At 41.7% G+C, this 16,620-nt stretch overlaps 1 protein-coding gene across 1 annotated transcript in view; it reads left to right on the plus strand.

The window, feature by feature from the left end:
- Positions 1-15,666, plus strand: part of LOC141277076 (unconventional myosin-XVI-like) — a 33,093-nt gene extending 17,427 nt beyond the window's left edge. The window contains exon 3 of the mRNA XM_073795405.1: positions 14,332-15,666. Within this exon, the coding sequence (XP_073651506.1) occupies positions 14,332-14,559 (228 nt within the window). The 3' untranslated portion in view covers positions 14,560-15,666. The remainder of the gene's footprint in view (positions 1-14,331) is intronic.
- Positions 15,667-16,620: the final 954 nt, after the last annotated feature.

The raw sequence follows: 16,620 nt of genomic DNA on the forward strand, positions 1-16,620 counted from the left end.
CTTGCCATTTTGTAACATGTGAAATCATTGTTTTTTAAGTTTATACCATTTGGCATGATGCAGTCCCTTAGAGGTAAGTCAGCGGGGAGAAGAGACTCAGCACTGAATGAAATACTGAGAACACACCCACCAGCCTAGAGGGACCTGTTCGTGTTTGTGCTGAGACTGCAATGCTGACTCAGGGGGCCAGGTAACCTGACACAGGGAGCCCACGGATTATAAATAGAGCGAAAGCCTGAGCAGAGCAGAAGAGGGCAGGCCGGAAGGCAGGAGGGCAGCAGAGAGGATGGATGAAATAAAGCGCTCAGTGCTTGCCCTCGGCATAAAATCGCTATTTACACATCTGTTTAGGGGTCCACACTTGACATTGAAAAATGAGATTACTTTTTACTTGAGCATAGTTAATTTGTATTTACATTCTCATTTTAACTTTACCAGGTTTCACTTCCTGACATTCTATTCCTCTCATCTATCTGTTCTGCCCAGTAATATCGTGTGGTTTACAATCTTCGATCTTCGTTGTGGCCATTTATTGTATCTCTTGCCAAACTTTTTAAAATATTCTTTGGCTTTTTAAAAGAGCACTAAAAGTTGTTCTTCATATCTGTAATATTCAAATATTCAATGTAAGAAATCATGGATGGTTTCTGATAAAATAGTGGCAATCCAGGGCCTGAGAGCTTAATAAATATCTACTCCCTTCCGTCACAGCCGCCAGTGAAAGCCCTAACAGAATCAATATGCAGTCGATCCACACCAAGAAGCGAATTGTTCTGTGGTTTGTTTTACTGAACCATCAAAGGAGCCTTTTTGTAATGTCACATATCAAAGAAATGAAGAGTTTGCAGAGCACTCAGTAAACCCAATGCCTTCTTTCTGTATTCATTTTATTTGTCACATGGACTGCTTGAACTATATTGTGGCATGGAAAAGAAACAGTGTGTTAGATAAAATAACAAAATGTAGACACTTTTCCTTTAACGTTAAGGGGGTAATTCTAAAACACACGATGGGGAATAGAAATTAGATAACCATTTCCAAAGGAAATACGTGTATTTCACTTGTAATCTACAAACCGAAGGAGCTCTATCATAGAAAGCTCTTCCCACAGCTGAGGTTTCGGGAAATCAGTATGCACCACTCGTGACTTCCATATTATGGGCAAGCAATGAAGGCAGTAAATTAATTTTATGGTTAAGAGTTAAATGGCCGTGTTTTCAACAGGAAAGGGACATGTCCTGTATAGATATATAGAAGCTTGGAAAATAACACAGACAAATCCTATAGTTTGTATGTTTTCCTTCATAGAATTGCACCGTATGTGTATCCTAAATGTATTTAAATGCAGAATGTTTTTCCAGTGACGACAATGACTATTATCAATGAGGAAAAATCAATTTTAAGAAATATGAAAGGAACGAGAACGCAGAATTGTGACTATGTGTTTTTTGTTTGTTTGTTTTGTTGAAGTATACATGGTGACTATGTTTTTAAAAAGGAGAAGGGTCTTGTGATATCTCTGCAGGCTGAGGTCAGGGGAGCACTCCAGGTGGGGAAGGAGCAAAGACCCTGGACAGGAGCCGGCCTGCATCGCAAGATGGCCAGCGTGGCTGGAATGGAGTAACTCCATTCTGCAGTATGGCTAGATGTCTCCTTGAAGAGCAGTAGAAATTACCATTAGCTATAAGTGTTAATTCTAGAAAAAGGGAACTTTTAAGTTATAAACGACAGCAAGAGGCTAAATGTACAATCCCAGTTATGACTGTATTACCTTGTCTTTCTTCAAAACTGTTAACCAGGTTTGCCTTTTTTATAAGTGGAAAATATAAGACAAATAGCTCTGTTCCTGCTCCAGATACAGAGAACTGGAAGATTGATACCTGGGAACCTGGGCCCCAGAGTTTCTGACTTATTAAGTGTACTACTCTGTACATTAATGGGGCCTGACAACTTTGAAAGAAAAATTTAGGCTAAAGGAACAGAAAGTTTTCCATGGTGCTGAAATGTAATCTAGCCAACCTTGGTAAAGGAATGTATTTTATGACCTTAGTAGACCTCCAAGACCTGATTTTTCTCTGATTTCTATGATTACACTATTATTTGAAACTGTCATTTCTGACAGAGTCAGAAATAGGTTCTAAAACAGATGAACTATGATATTGGGAGAAGTGTCATAAAGTCAATGACATAAAAAGCCTAGATTTTGAAGCCCAAGTGGATTCAAATTAATTGTATACACTTGCAGGTGATTTTTAATATCTATTTTGGGAAAGGAGTCTTGATTAAAAAGATCTGCTCTTGTATGTTGCCTACTTTGGCAGAATCTTGTCTATTTTCCTTTCTAATGCTTCCTGACATCTCTTTTCCTTTCTCTATTTTCTCTAGCGTTTGTACCCGCATGCTTTGCAATGACTGTGTCTTAAAGACACAGTCATTGACCCCTAGGCACCACCCCTGGCAGACACAGTGCCCACCAAATCCATTTCTTTGGAAGCGCCTAGCTAGACTACGTTTCCCAGCATGCTTGTGATTGGGAGTGGTCATGTGACTGAGATACAGCCAATGGAGCAGGAGTACTGATGTGAGCTCCCTCCAGCCTTGGCCCATGCAAACCTCCCTTGGACTGTGAATGCTTTATGCCCTTTCCCATCCAAAAGCTGGATACACAATACTCCAAGACCCAGGAAGATGCAGAGTACAATTGTGACAACGTGGAGGTCATCCATCCACTGATCAGAAACACCCATTTTAGCCTTAACATGAACAAGGCTAAAATGGGTGGATTTTGTGTCAATCCACTGGTATTTGTGGTTTGCCTGTTACAGCATCTTGGGTAATGTAAACTGCTACCCTTTCTCATTTATTTGGCCTAATGTTTCAGGGGTTGCTACTGAGCATTATTTATAGTCCTTAATTCACTAAGTTTAGCTTCCATTATTATTTAGCCATCTTTATTCTTTAAGTTGGTAAAAATCATGCCTGTTCATGTCTTCTGATGATAGGATTATTGGAATGTTGCTTATCAGACATTTTAATACAAAATGATGATCACTGGTGCTCCCACCGAGTCATAAATATGTAAAAGCAAAGCTTGTAATTCTTAACAACTGGTCACACAGAAATCCCTCCAAATCAATAGAATTTATTTTACTCAGGGATAAAGTGAGACCCCTATAATAAACTGGGCATCCTGAAGAAATTGTCTAATACTCTTAGGACCTATTTGTGCATTTAATGATTAGAAGGAATTGCCTCTCTTATCTCTCATTCTCAAGCAGGTGGCTCTAACTGGTAACTAAACTTCGGAGGAGACTCAAGGTTGAGGACAGAGAAGATGTTTCCCCCATGCTAAACTATGCCCCTTTCTTAAATATAGTTGATTCTTAAAATCCATCTGGATTGGGCTCATAGTTTTATTAGCATTCAGTTTCACGAAGTGGTTTTCCTCATTCTTATTTAATTATATTTAATACCATAACACAGATTGTGATTGTTTCCGGAAATAAGTATTTTGAGGAATGAATAAGTTAACAGGTAAACTGTGCCCTACACAGCAATGCAAGTGAAGATACTGGCCATTTGGACAGTGAGGTTAAGTATCCTTGGACTTGGACCCTCCATCCTCTGGAGGCTGTGGAGTGCTTATCTGCCATGGTCGTGACCCTTGCTTTCCTCACTTTCATACCTATATCTTATCTCCTTTCTGACTTATTCACATCTGCATGACTAGTTCAAAGCTAACTCTCAAGTTGTATACCACATGGCACAGTGTTTTCTCTCTCTTTTGTTTTTCGGTCATTGTCGATGTAGACGTGAACAAAAGTGTGGACACCATTCCTTATCCCACTCGACCCAAGTTGCCTTTCTTCTTTGTGTGTCCGACTCATCCTTTTAGTCCAAAACAAATCCCACAGCCCAACAGAAATCTCTTGGCCATACTGACTTTGAAATGCGTCATGTCTCCTCTGTATCCCAACAACAGTCATTGCGTCTGTAATTTATTAATCAGTTAATGCTGTGCTTCCTCATGAAGTTTTTGTGCTGACGTCCTGTTTAAGCTTGTTTGTTCATCTGACTCTTTACGTTTTTATGTCCTGTTGCTCATACTCAGATGAAAGCCTCTTGAGGGAGCAGGTCATACCGCGCGATTCTCAGTCCCATGGACCCCATCACGGCGCTTTCTGTCTCATAATCATTGAAAGCACATGTGTTCATTGATTAGCAGACAAGAAAAACTTCTTGGAAGTCAACGTGATTAAGAAGGTCGACTAAACTCAATGTACTTGGGTTTGAATCCAGACTCTACCACTGACTAGCCAAGTGAGTTTGGGCTTTAAAGATGAATTTCAGCATCTATGAAAAGAGGCTAATAATCCTTAACCTGCTTATTTCACATGGTTATGAGATTTTACTAGAATAACCTGTGACAATGCTTTAAGAATATGAAACAAGATCATGAAGGTGATGCTTGAAATGGGCTCTGGAAACCTTAGAGCTTTCTGTATCTGGGCATACAAACTGGGACTGTTACAGAGAAGATAAATAGAATTACAGAGTGTGTTCTGGGTACATCTGATTGAATTGACGTATAGAGTCTATGTGAGGGTGAGTGATGATGAAGCTGGAATAATTAGTGTGGTCAGAAAATACAGGGTTTTCTGTAACATGCTAAGGTGTGTGGACTTGACTCTTTAGGCTAGAGCAAGGCAGCAGCATTGAAGATTTTTGAACAAGCAAATTTTATAAACAGACTTATTCTTTAGAGACAGAAAATCTAGTAGATTATTTGTCCTTAATAATACCTCCTGGTATTTGCAGTGAGCCTCCCATATAATCCCAAGAAAAATACTTTTAAAGGAATTGTAATACTCTTACTTTCTATGTTTCCGTTATAATAGATTTATATTTTCCATGTATTCTCTGTATTTGAACCCATTAATGTAATATGTCATTACTATAAATGTACTCTAAATATATGCTATTAGTTTTTGCTACAATCTTCTAGTCACTAATACTGGTACTGCCATGTTTTTAAGTGAATTGAGGTAAGAGACCAGAACTCATACAAAATCCATATCCTGAAATGTCACAAATTAATTGTCGTGTGATGCACAATCATGAATTTCTATTTTATAACTTTCCATCGGTAGGAAGAAACATGCATCCACTCATCAGTTTCGATTTTTATTCTTAGCTATGGACTTAAAATCAGCTCAAAATGCAAATAGCTGTCCATTTAAATTATATTAAATGTGCTCCAATATAATATTACTTATTATAAAAATAAAGGACGGTGGTTAATTTTTTTTAAAGAAATCAACTTGCACAGATAAGGTGAAAAAATTAAAATCCTCCCTTCCTTCCCTCACTGCCTGTTGTCCAGATATACTCTTGTTTCCAATAGAACCTGTTCCTTTTAAGGGATATTTTCCCTTTTTTAACCCGTAGGCGAAAAAGGAGACAAAATAGCAAGAAAGAACTTAATTGGATTGCTGTCTAAATGACTATTTCTGAATTAAGTGGGATCAACTCTCTTCTGCCTAAACCAGAAATGCTGTTTTGCTCTCAGATCATTTTCTTGATTTTTTTTTCTAAAGATACACAACCCTTTAATCAGAGACTTTTTGAATCAAATTTCATTTTAAGCCATGTCATTGGGATCTATTTAGGTAAACTTCGGTTTTATAGACTGATTTTCAAATTTCATTTTTTAATGCTTTTCCTCCAACATGTTGTTAGCATGAGTGGAAATGGAATTTGCATTTGAAACACTGATATTCACTATTCAGTCAGCCAAGAGGCTGTCTTCTTTTAATTTCCATAAATGTCAGTAAATGCCTCTTTTCACCTTTGGGTGAATAGTCAATAGAAAAATCAATGCTGTGACAAATGAACAGCAACATGATTTTACATATGAATTATTTAACAAATACTATTTTTATCCTAGAAGGGAAAGACTTAAGGTAAAAATCAGCAGCAAATTATTAATTTACATTTATTAATATTATTCATAGAAATGCATAACCACAGGAAGTGAAGAAAATTTGTATCTCATTTTTTAATTAGTTCATGTCATAGGACTCTGTTAATGACACAATAGAAAACCATTAAAAATTAGCAAGTAGATATATATGTAATAAACCTCATTAAGCCTTTACATAATGTTGTGCTTCCCTCTGGGTTGTGAGAGATTTTGTGGTTTTTAACCCCTGAAGGTAAGTGCACAGATTATAAAAGTCCCACTTAGGGATGTAGAACTTGCAAGAGGTCACTTAGTCAAATTCTATCTTCACGTCTAATTGCCGTCTCCTAGACGTTAGAAGACACAAAAGAGTTCACAAACCTGGAGTTGGGGGGTGGTGAAGAGGATGGAGTCTAGATTCATGTCTTTTAAATACCAAATCAACAAGACTTTTCTCAATAACAGGGGGAAAAAACACACATTATTTTTAACCCCATCCTGAGTTGTTCAGGTCGTAATCACCGGTGTCTTAAGTAACACTATTTTCTAAGGATTAATTTCAATGAAGGAATCTTCTTGTTAAAAATCTGCTGAAAGGAAGGGATTTTGTTCCAGGACGAGGATCCTAGCCCATAGGGAATTGACTTCAGACTGTGATCATCTGTGTGTCTGTTCACATGTTCTGGGAGCTTGACATGGGCTGATGAGAGGCATGCCTGTTTACTGAACATGGATGCCTTAGCTTCTCCCTTGCTCGATCCTTCCATAAGGGCAGAAGGGAGAGAGTGGGGCTATATATGCAAGCCAGGCCACGTTTTAGGGGGTCTAAACTGACAGGAGGGTGTCAATTTAAAATGCTGACCACCCCTTAAGTGCAGCCTACCTGCAGTGTCTCAGGTGTTGCTTTCCAGTGGTGTTGGAAGAGTCACATTATCCCAGCTCCCAGGAAATACTTAATCCAAGTGGACCCTAAGCTCTGAAGTTTCCAGATCTCTTCCAGGTGTTAAATTTTCAAATAAAAACCACAGAATAATTTCCAAGTGTATTATTAGATCCTCCACCAAACAATTTGTTTTCAAAGACATTTAAGCTGACAGAGAGTGTGCGCCCTTTTCTAGAAGCCTGAGTTTTGCACCTGTTACAGAATAGTACCATTTTCCCCATGACACCCAAAAATAATAATTCTGGGCATAAGATGTCTTAGTCCGTTCTGGCTGCTGTAACAAAATGCCACAGACTGGGTGACTTATAAACAACAGAATTCTATTTCTCACAGTTCTGGAGGCTGGAAGTCTGAGATCAGGGTGCCAGAGTGGTTGGGTGAAGTCTGTTTCTCAGGTCACAGACTTCTGGCTGTGTCCTTACAGGGCAGAAGGGGTGAGGGAGCTCTGTGAGGTCTCTTTTATAAGAGCACTAATCCCATTCATGAGGGCTCCACCCTCATGACCCAATCACCTCCCAAAAGCCTTATTCCAAATACCATCACTTTGGGTGTAGGACCCCAACATGTGAATCTGGGGGACACACATTCAGACAGTAGAATAGGATAAGCCTGTTTGATGGCTCGAGGCATTGCATCGTTTGGCCACCCTGAAGTCTAGGGTGACTGTCCCACGCTCTTCAATGACCCCTCTCACCAACCATTCAAACCCATGTAGGCAGGTCTGAATTCAGAGTAACTAATGAGTCCGGGGCGCCTCACACCCTGTGTGATTTCAGAGCAGCAGAGCATTTTGAGTACATTCCCAGGGCTTTACAGTGTTTGAAAGGGTCTTATCTGAATCCGTGAGATGTGAATTACATCTCAAGTCTGAGAATTCATCCACAGTCCGTCTGGCATTGCTCAAAGGCTCTCTCTTCCTTTCCCTTCCCAGGAACTGATGGAGGTGTGGTGCTCAATTGCCCCCCAAGTTTACAAAAAAGTGAAACCACAAGTCTGATACACTGTGATGACATTTGTCCCTTTTCTCAAACATGCATCTTGGCATTCATACACTGACTCCATCCAGACCCTCTACGTAAGTGCATTGAATGCACTGTGCCGGGCAGAGATTAATTTACTAATTTACCAGTTTTAGACTCTAAAGGACACCCATAGTCTTGTCAAACAGGGACTAATTTTACTCATGGGGAATTCTACCCACTTAGATCAGCATTTTTCCCCCACTTGCATATTATAATATATACGACCCTTTTTAAATAATAAAAATTCATCCTTGACTCTTAACATTTCTTAAATTATTTCACTATAATGTTAATTAAGTGTATACACATGTCATTACTGTAAAATCTCTTTATCCTTTTAGCTTTTACTACAGCTATAAAGTCAAAGCCAATTTACAAATTGAGTGAAACAAAAACCTACAAAAGCAAGAAAACATTAAAATTCACAACATTTATGTTAGGTATGATTTTCTTTAGATGAAATTACTGTTGCAAATATGAATCTGGTACTGACTCAAATGCATGAACTTTGGTACGGATCTGCCATCTTGTACCTTTGATTAATCCCAGTCTATCGCTTCTATTTGAACTGCTAGGCAGCCTACCCTACGATGTCAAATCACTTAGCTTTTTATTGGAGGAAGGTGCCTTATTTGAATATCAAATCCATCTACCTTTTTCTCATTTACCTGAAACAATATAGACAATATTACCTGTGTCAATCTGCTTGTAAATAACATACGAAGTCAGAAAATTAAATCTCACTGAGCGCTAGCTTAAAAAGTAGGTAGTCAAGTGATCCAAAGCACATACAAATAAAAAAGCAAAAAATTTTAGGCTGTCCCAAGAACTTGAGGACCCCTGAAAATACATATACAAATCCCAGTTTCCAAAACATTTAACTGTTATTTAAACTACTCACTACTGCCCTTTATATCTTACTCTGAAATTCAAAAAACGTCTAGACCTTCTTCTTGCATAACTTTCTTTAGTTGTAAATCATATATAAATCCTAGTTATAAGTCTAGTGTGTTGCTCAGTATTTTGAAATCTTCTCGTTACTAAGGAAGGAAAAGACTACTGTATATTTTTATAGGGCCACAAATTGTGAGAAGTACTTTCCTTTAACATTATCTGATTGAGTCATCAGGATAATCATAGTTCAGAATGTTTAGGGATTTTCTCAAGTCAAAGAGTTAACCATGACGCAATCATAATCGCCCACATTTATAGAGCACTCGTTACATTTTTAGGGCGCTCTTAAGTAGCCCAGATCCGTCCTTTTGAGGTAGATGATCACCGTGCACCCACTTTACAGGTGAGGAGGCTGATGGGCTTGCTCAAGGTCACACAACCATTAGGTGCCAGATTCAGGATCCCAGCCCGGGCGCCCTGGCTAGAGCGTCCTGGTTTGTCAACCATCCCACCCCTGTTCACACCAGAATCAAAGTCCCCGTGGGTGTGTGATTCCCTGTTAGAGAATGAAGTTCAGTGTCATTCCTGGTGCTTGTCTACATCAAGCCCCGTGGAAGTGCCTTCTCTCCCCCTTTCTACCCGGGGCCCATTTCATTTTTCAAAATTCACATCACAGCTACCACCTCTGTGAAGTCTCTCCAGACCTTCCTCCATACAGCCCCCTTCCCCAGGTAAACAGTGAAAAATAATTTTTCAAAAAACCTCCCGCTCATGGACCTACCCCATCTCCATGCCCCGTGCAGCATGTCAAGGCACTGATGTCATTGGCATGTCTAAAAATTCCTTTAAAACCAGGGTTCAGTCATTTTCATGGCACACAGAGGTAGCGCCACGTAGAGCCCAGAGGTTCCTAGGTGTGGAACACTTCTTACTTTCCCAACTACAGCTCTTGCCGTCTGGTTCTGAAAGAGAATGTTTTCATGTACAAACACTGGTCTATACAACATTCCAGAAAAGAAAATAAGTAAGGAAGTAACTATCCGAAGTGGTGGTATGGGCTGTAGATACACATCTTTTAAAGCAATGGGGAGCACGACTTAAGTTAAAAGACACCAATAAGACATCCTTTAATCTCCGAATAAATCAGGATCAATGAGACCTGGGTGAAGCCAGCTGACTCCAGACCCACACTGCCAGCGGCATCCTTAAGCCCCAGAGTCACTTCTCTTTATGAAAAGAAATGGTTCCCTTTCGATACCAAAGCTATTTTGTGTTACAAAATCATTATTGCCGTTTTAATGATAATATTTAACTTGTGAAATAACAAATAATGGTAAGGGAAGCTGTAATGGTTTTTGTTACTACAAATAGGACATGAAATTTAAAGAATGACAAAACACTGATTTAGATGTTTTTACCGTGCTAGATAATATCGCAGATACTTTTTTATTCCTCACCTGTTACTTGACCACAACTTAAAAAACATTCATAGTTGTATTCGGTCGCTCTTCTAAAATAGTAAAACTCTTTCACTGCCTGTGACAAATATGACTCTTGTGCCTCATAACCTGATACATTTAATAAACCTAAATAAAGCAGATTAAACATCATTAGTCAGGGCATCCTGTCTTCATCTTCTGATCCGTTTATTGTCTCACAGATCAATTTTTTAAACTACCCTTTGAACTTCATTGTGTTGAAAGTAGTGACCTATCAAATATCCTTACACAGAATTTTAACCTTCATTTAAGGCATAACCTGTGAAGATTCTTTGTGTTTTTTTAAAATGGAGATCAATAGTGTTAATATTTTAGCATCTCATTTCTGCCATTCCAGCAACTATCTTTCTATACCTATTAGAGTTTACTCAATACCTATTAATCTCTGTAATACAAAGTTTCATGGGATCTCTCAAAAGGAGAGTGTATTCTGAGCATTAGTTTGATTATTGCAAACATCAGTCAAATTTTTGCTTATCAAGGAAGCTTGGAGAGCTCTTGGTGGTGGATTCAAAGATGGTGTTCTGTACCCACTACATTATTCAGGACATCAATACCCTCATTAAGAAAGTGCTTTCTAATGCTTTGTGTGTATAAGTTTCACCTTTTATAATGTGCTTGGGAATTCAGATATTTTTAGTAAACGTCGAGAAGCTTTGAAAGGATAGAGAGCATTTTTTTTTTTTTTCAGCGAAGCCGTGACTCAGGGGATTTGGGACATTTTATGTCAAAATCGCTCCCCACAAGCCTAATTCAGATCAGCAGCTGCTGAAAGTCACTCTCAGCAGATCGGGCTGCTTCTGTGGAGTGACTCAATCTCTAAATCTTTCCTGTTAACGAAGGTCTTAGCAGAGGGTCACACCTAGTGTATAGTTTTGGTCATTATGAAAAGCTGCTGAAAAGAGTTTAGGGTTGAGGATAACTATAGCATAGGTGTATTTTGTGCTTGATAAGAGGACAGAGCGTGTGGTCACGACAGCATGAGAATAAATACAGCACATGCCAGCCGGCTGCAGACGAGCAGCATCAACTGCAGGGTGGAGACTTGGATTCCGTTTTTACGCGTCACTGTTTTGTTCGGAATTGACCTCCATTTATAGATACAGATGTAGATACTTGCATCTTTCTTTTAGATGAATTGAAATTTATTATTTCATAATAATTTGTTAATGACACATTCTATCATTATTCTTTTTGTACGTGCCTAGAGAATAAAGCATGAAACCTTGATTTCTTTCCTCTTAAATTGTATTACTTCTGTCATTTCCCTAATACTGCTAGAACCTCAGAACCTCTGAACTCCATGTAACCCCTCCTGACTTTTGCAGTTAGGGTTGGCGCGTTGTTCTACATATGACTTAAAGTCTATAAGACGTTTTCCAAACGCATAACTTGTATTTACCCATGGATTTAATTCCAGTGTCCTTAATCCTCTCTTAAATTTCCTTTTTTTTTTTTTCCATCTAGGATCATTTTCTTCACCTTAAAAAAAATAGTCAAGACCTGTGATAGCAAACTTCCTCGTTCTTGTTTGTCCAATAACATTTTGTTTCACTTTCATTTTTAAGGGATTTTTTTTTTTTGAGTCTAGAATCCTACAGGTTGAATTACTTCCTTTCAGTACTTTAACTTGTGATTCATTGTTTGCTGGCTTCCAGTATTTCTGTTTAGGAGTCAGCTTCCATTCTCATTGTTGCTCCTTTGAAGGTATTGCGTTTTTTCTTGTAGATTTTGAAAACATTTCTTTTTGTCATTGACCTTTGGCCTTTTTAATATGATCTGCCTTCTTTTCTTATTGTTGGTGGTGGAGTGTATTTATCGTGCCTTTTCCAAACTTCTTAATATGTATGTAGGTGCCATTCACAAGTTTTGGAAACTTATCTCTGAATATTGCTTTGCCATTTTCTTTATATCTCTTCTATCAGTACTTCTGCTACTCCTTTTACTGTTTATGTCTACTCTTCTATTTTTTTATTTGTCCATCTTTTTCTCTGTTCTTTTAAACATTTAATCACAGGATTTTTAAAGTCTTTATCTGCTAACTCTAAACCTGGATCATCTGTGAATCTGTTTCATCTTTTGATTTGGGGTAGATTTCCTTGTCTCTTCCCATGTATAGTAATTTCTAATTGCACGCTAAGCATTGTGTGTAAACCAACACTACTGATGATGTTTTCTACCTGAGGCGATTCAACACAGCATCCACTGGTGGAGAAAACAGAGGAACTAAGAGATGTTAGTGAAAGAAACACACAGATTTCACGCAAATCCCAATGAGAAAAAGAAGTAAAGAGGAAGATGATATAGGGACGCTGGTCTTTGGCATATATCAGGTCCTGGACACCGGCTGTTGGGCAAATGACAGGCACTGTGGGGTAATAGGAAGACGGACTCTGGAACCAGCCCGCCTGGTTCCACCATTTTCTGTGTGACTTTGGGCAAATGATTTAACCTCTCTGTGCCTCAGTTTCCTCACCTGCCAGATGCTAGCTCCGCTTTGTAGAGCTCTTGGGAGCATCGCGTGAGTTAATATTTGTAAGGCGCTTAGAAAAGTACTGACGCATCTTTAGCATTCTGAAGTGTCTACTAAATAACTAATTTTATGCACACCCTCCACCCGGCTCTCCTGGCTCACTTCCCTGACAGTAGAGGCAATCTGGCTTCCACAAGAGTCTCCCAGCAGGAGGCTTCTGACTTCCAGGTCATTCCGGTGCAGTCCTGGAGACTAGGGAGCAACCCCCTTGTAAGGGGGGGTATACTGCTTTGGCCACTCACTTTCTCTCAGTGCCTGGAGGTTGCTTTGGGGATTGGACGGTCACAGGCCTGTTTTGCACACTGTTTGTCTAGGCTTCAATTGGGAGAAACTCCTTTTGCTAATAACCAGCCCAGAAATCCAGTTATGCACTTCAGGTATGGGTTTGACCCCCCAGCTTCTGTGTTTTAACATCGTTTCTTGACAGTCAGCCCATTTCTGTGATTCTAGGCTTTAAAATCTTCTTCCTCAGGTAAACAAGAGGCTTGGGTGTCCCGGTGAAGGTGTTGGCTTTAGAATTGTATGGAACACGGATGGCCTTGCTGTTTTCAAGTGACTCTCCTCACATAAGCCAACCACCATGCCCTGCTTTGTTTTATTCCCATTTATCTTGATGGAAGGGATGGAAGTTATGTGGGAACAAAGTAGTAGGTGCCCTGAGGCCGTCTCGTTCCCTCTGAATTCCCCCCAGTGGTCCCGTTCTGATGTCCAGAATCTCATTTTGTGAAGCCAGCACACTCACTACGGAACTGACGGCCAATTTGGTTTCTGCCACATGCAGCTGCTCCAGATGACTGTCTGCTGGCAGAGCGCAGAGCCCACAGCCTGCAGCCTGCCACACGCCCTAGCTGTCCCTGGGGGCAAGCTCTGCCTCCCCTCAGGGACCCCAAGGAAGCCAGACCGAGCAGCCAATACACTTGCACGCGGTGATGCCCTCCTGCAAAGACCCCTGAAGTTCCCATGTCTGTGGACTCCTGGGGCTAACGCATGATGGTCAGAGTTGGGGTCACATGACCTTAAAAGGTGTTGACTAGTAACTGTGCGTAGACAGAGGGGTGGATCCTGGAGTGGGATGCAGCTGAAGAAATCCAGAAACATCTATTATAGACAGAATTACAATCGTCCTATATTCAATGAAGAAAAAGTCCAAGATGTCGTAAGAATGTATATAACAGAGAGGGCAAAGGGCAAACAGACACGTGAGTCTCTCCTGTACCACTGGAGGTACATCGCCTGTTCCCCAGGGTACTTACCCTAACTGATTTCCAAGTTCCATTCATCGTCCTAATTCGGCAGTTCACAGCCGACCTGCATTGGATGCCGTTTCCCAGGGCAGCAGAGCCAGGAGGTTCTAGAGTGGATGTCCAAGCTCTCTTCCCACCCCATCAGAGCCTTGGCGTCCAGGTGTTGCTCTTATACTTCTCATTCATTCACAGTATTTGGTGCTACTCTTTTTACCCCCTGCTTCCGTCCCCCAGGTAATCCATCAACTGAGGCTGTCTGAGAATGAGAGCGTGGCCCTTCGGGAGCTCCTGGACTGGAGGCGGAAACTCTGCGAGGAGAGAGGAGACTGGCCACAGATCCTGCGCCACGCGGAGCCCAGGGCACCTCCGCCACCTCCGTGCAAGAAGCCCACGCTCCTGAAGAAGCCCGAGGGGGGCTCCTGCGGCAGGCCGCCCCCCAAGTTCTGGGACACTACCCTGTGATGGGCCCCGACTGCAGACTCACTGCCTGGAGATGCCAGGTTCACAGACAGAGGCTGCCCCTGGTACATGCTAGGGGCTCTGTCCGCATCTACACGAAAAGCACAGGACAGCCCAGTTAAATACACGAGATTCCCTGAGTGTGTGAGTGTGCGTGTCTCTGTGTGCGTGTCTGTGTTTTCTCATCCGTTCTGCGGGGATGCACTCTGATCTTCAGGCTCTGTGGTCCTAGGGCCGTGCTACCCCGAGGTAGCGAGAGAAAGGCCGGACAAAGTGTGGCTGAGCAGGGAGAGGATGATGGCGGAGGGGGACCTCTACACCGCAGAGTTGTTTTTATAGGGTCCGACCACTTGCATCTTGCCCTCCAGTCATTTTACTCTCATACACTCTCCAGGACCTAGGTTTTATTTGTAGGTGTTTGCGTTTTATTGGAATTACAATCCTGTTAATGATTTACCTGTTTGTTATTGTATTTTATAATTTTATGCAATGGGTGGTGCTCCCTTTCTTCAAAATACAGACTTTAAAAATATCATTTCTAGAACTTTTCTTTTCCTACATACCTGTTTTTTTTAATGTAGAGTACCGAAAAATCCCGAGGCTGTGTTGCTGTTTTAGCTTCACCGTTCCGACCTCTGCAAACGTACGGCCGGAGTCCGATGTCTTGTGTTTCATTCACTGATCAGGAGACGGTTCCTTCCTGTGCCCTGTGTTTCCAGGCACACGGACTGTGAGCTCTTTATAGAAATCTCATCCCCTGACTTCAGTAGAGGTTACAGGAAACGATGCAGCACCCCCTTAAATGCATATGGCTTCAGATTCATAGCTGGGGGTGTGCAGGGGGCGTATCCATTCAAAGGTCTACGCAGTACCAATAAGCATGCTGAGATTTGCTGGTCCGAGCCGTGGTGCTGCCCCACAAGACGCTTGTCCTCTCTGAGCTCCGCTGCATGTCTCACCCACTTTATGTCCTCAACCCTCCTGTGATGCACCCGCCTTGCTTATCCATGTGCTTCTGTTGGCCTCAGACCACGGTGTCTTGCTCCTTGGAACTTTGTTTTCATACCAGCCTTGGCAAAGTTACTGTGCCAATAAAAGGGTACAACTCTGTTCTTCTGTGGTGTTATTTATGTGCCACTGTTGTTTTCCACAAACACTTCCGTTCCTGGATCAGATCAGTAGGGGCGAGGAGACCTCTGTTCGTGTGTTCTTCTCACAGCATCTTGCAAACTTTAGGATCTACGGTTTGTTTTGAAAGAAAGATTTTTATGGTTATTCCTACATAACTACCAGGTGGGCCTATGTCAGTTGTAGGAAAAATATGTCAATTATTTAGGAATACTAATAGGCCAGTAAATCAGGAGAGGACTTCCGTTGAGAAGACGGCGTGTGACGCTCACAGATCCCACACCGAGCCAGGGAGGGCCACACGGAGAAGCACCTGGGTGCGGCCAGAGGCAGAGGAAGCAGGGGAGCTGGTGGGCTGGAGCTTTTCCTGGGGTTTCCTGGGCAGGAACGGGCGAGGCGGGTGTGCATGTGTGGACTGACGGGCTTGGATGGTTTCAGCCCCTCTCGGGCACAGAGGCTGCCCCTGGTCCTCTGGTTGCTGGCCCCTGGCGGGGGGATGGTGGCCTGGAGTGGGAGAGGTGGATGAAGGCAGTGGATGGGCTGTGGGCTCTGGAAGGGTCGGGGTTGTCTTCTATCTCTGGGACTTGGCCAGCCCTGGGCGGGGTAGTTCCTTCAGCCTCAGCCAGGGACAGATGTGGAAGCGTCAGAATGCAGAAAATTAAAAGACGTAGTTGACACGTGGTTAAGTGGCAACAGGACTGATGTCACCCAACAAGTTCAGGGGGGGCCGCGTGGACAGCCACCCGGCCTCGCTGCCTGCTCCTTCTTTGCACTCTCGCCGACATCCAACCTCCTAACCCCAGTCCCTAAGTAACCGCGACACCAATTCCCTTGAGACACCTGCTTCCGTGGCCAAGCCTTCACACGGTAGGTACTTCATGACCTTGGCTGCGTTAGAAGTGGGAACTGGGTTTCTCCTGCTGACACGCACGGTGT

Source organism: Tursiops truncatus, chromosome 18 (genome assembly GCF_011762595.2).
Source record: "Tursiops truncatus isolate mTurTru1 chromosome 18, mTurTru1.mat.Y, whole genome shotgun sequence".
In the NCBI taxonomy this organism is placed as follows: domain Eukaryota; kingdom Metazoa; phylum Chordata; class Mammalia; order Artiodactyla; family Delphinidae; genus Tursiops; species Tursiops truncatus.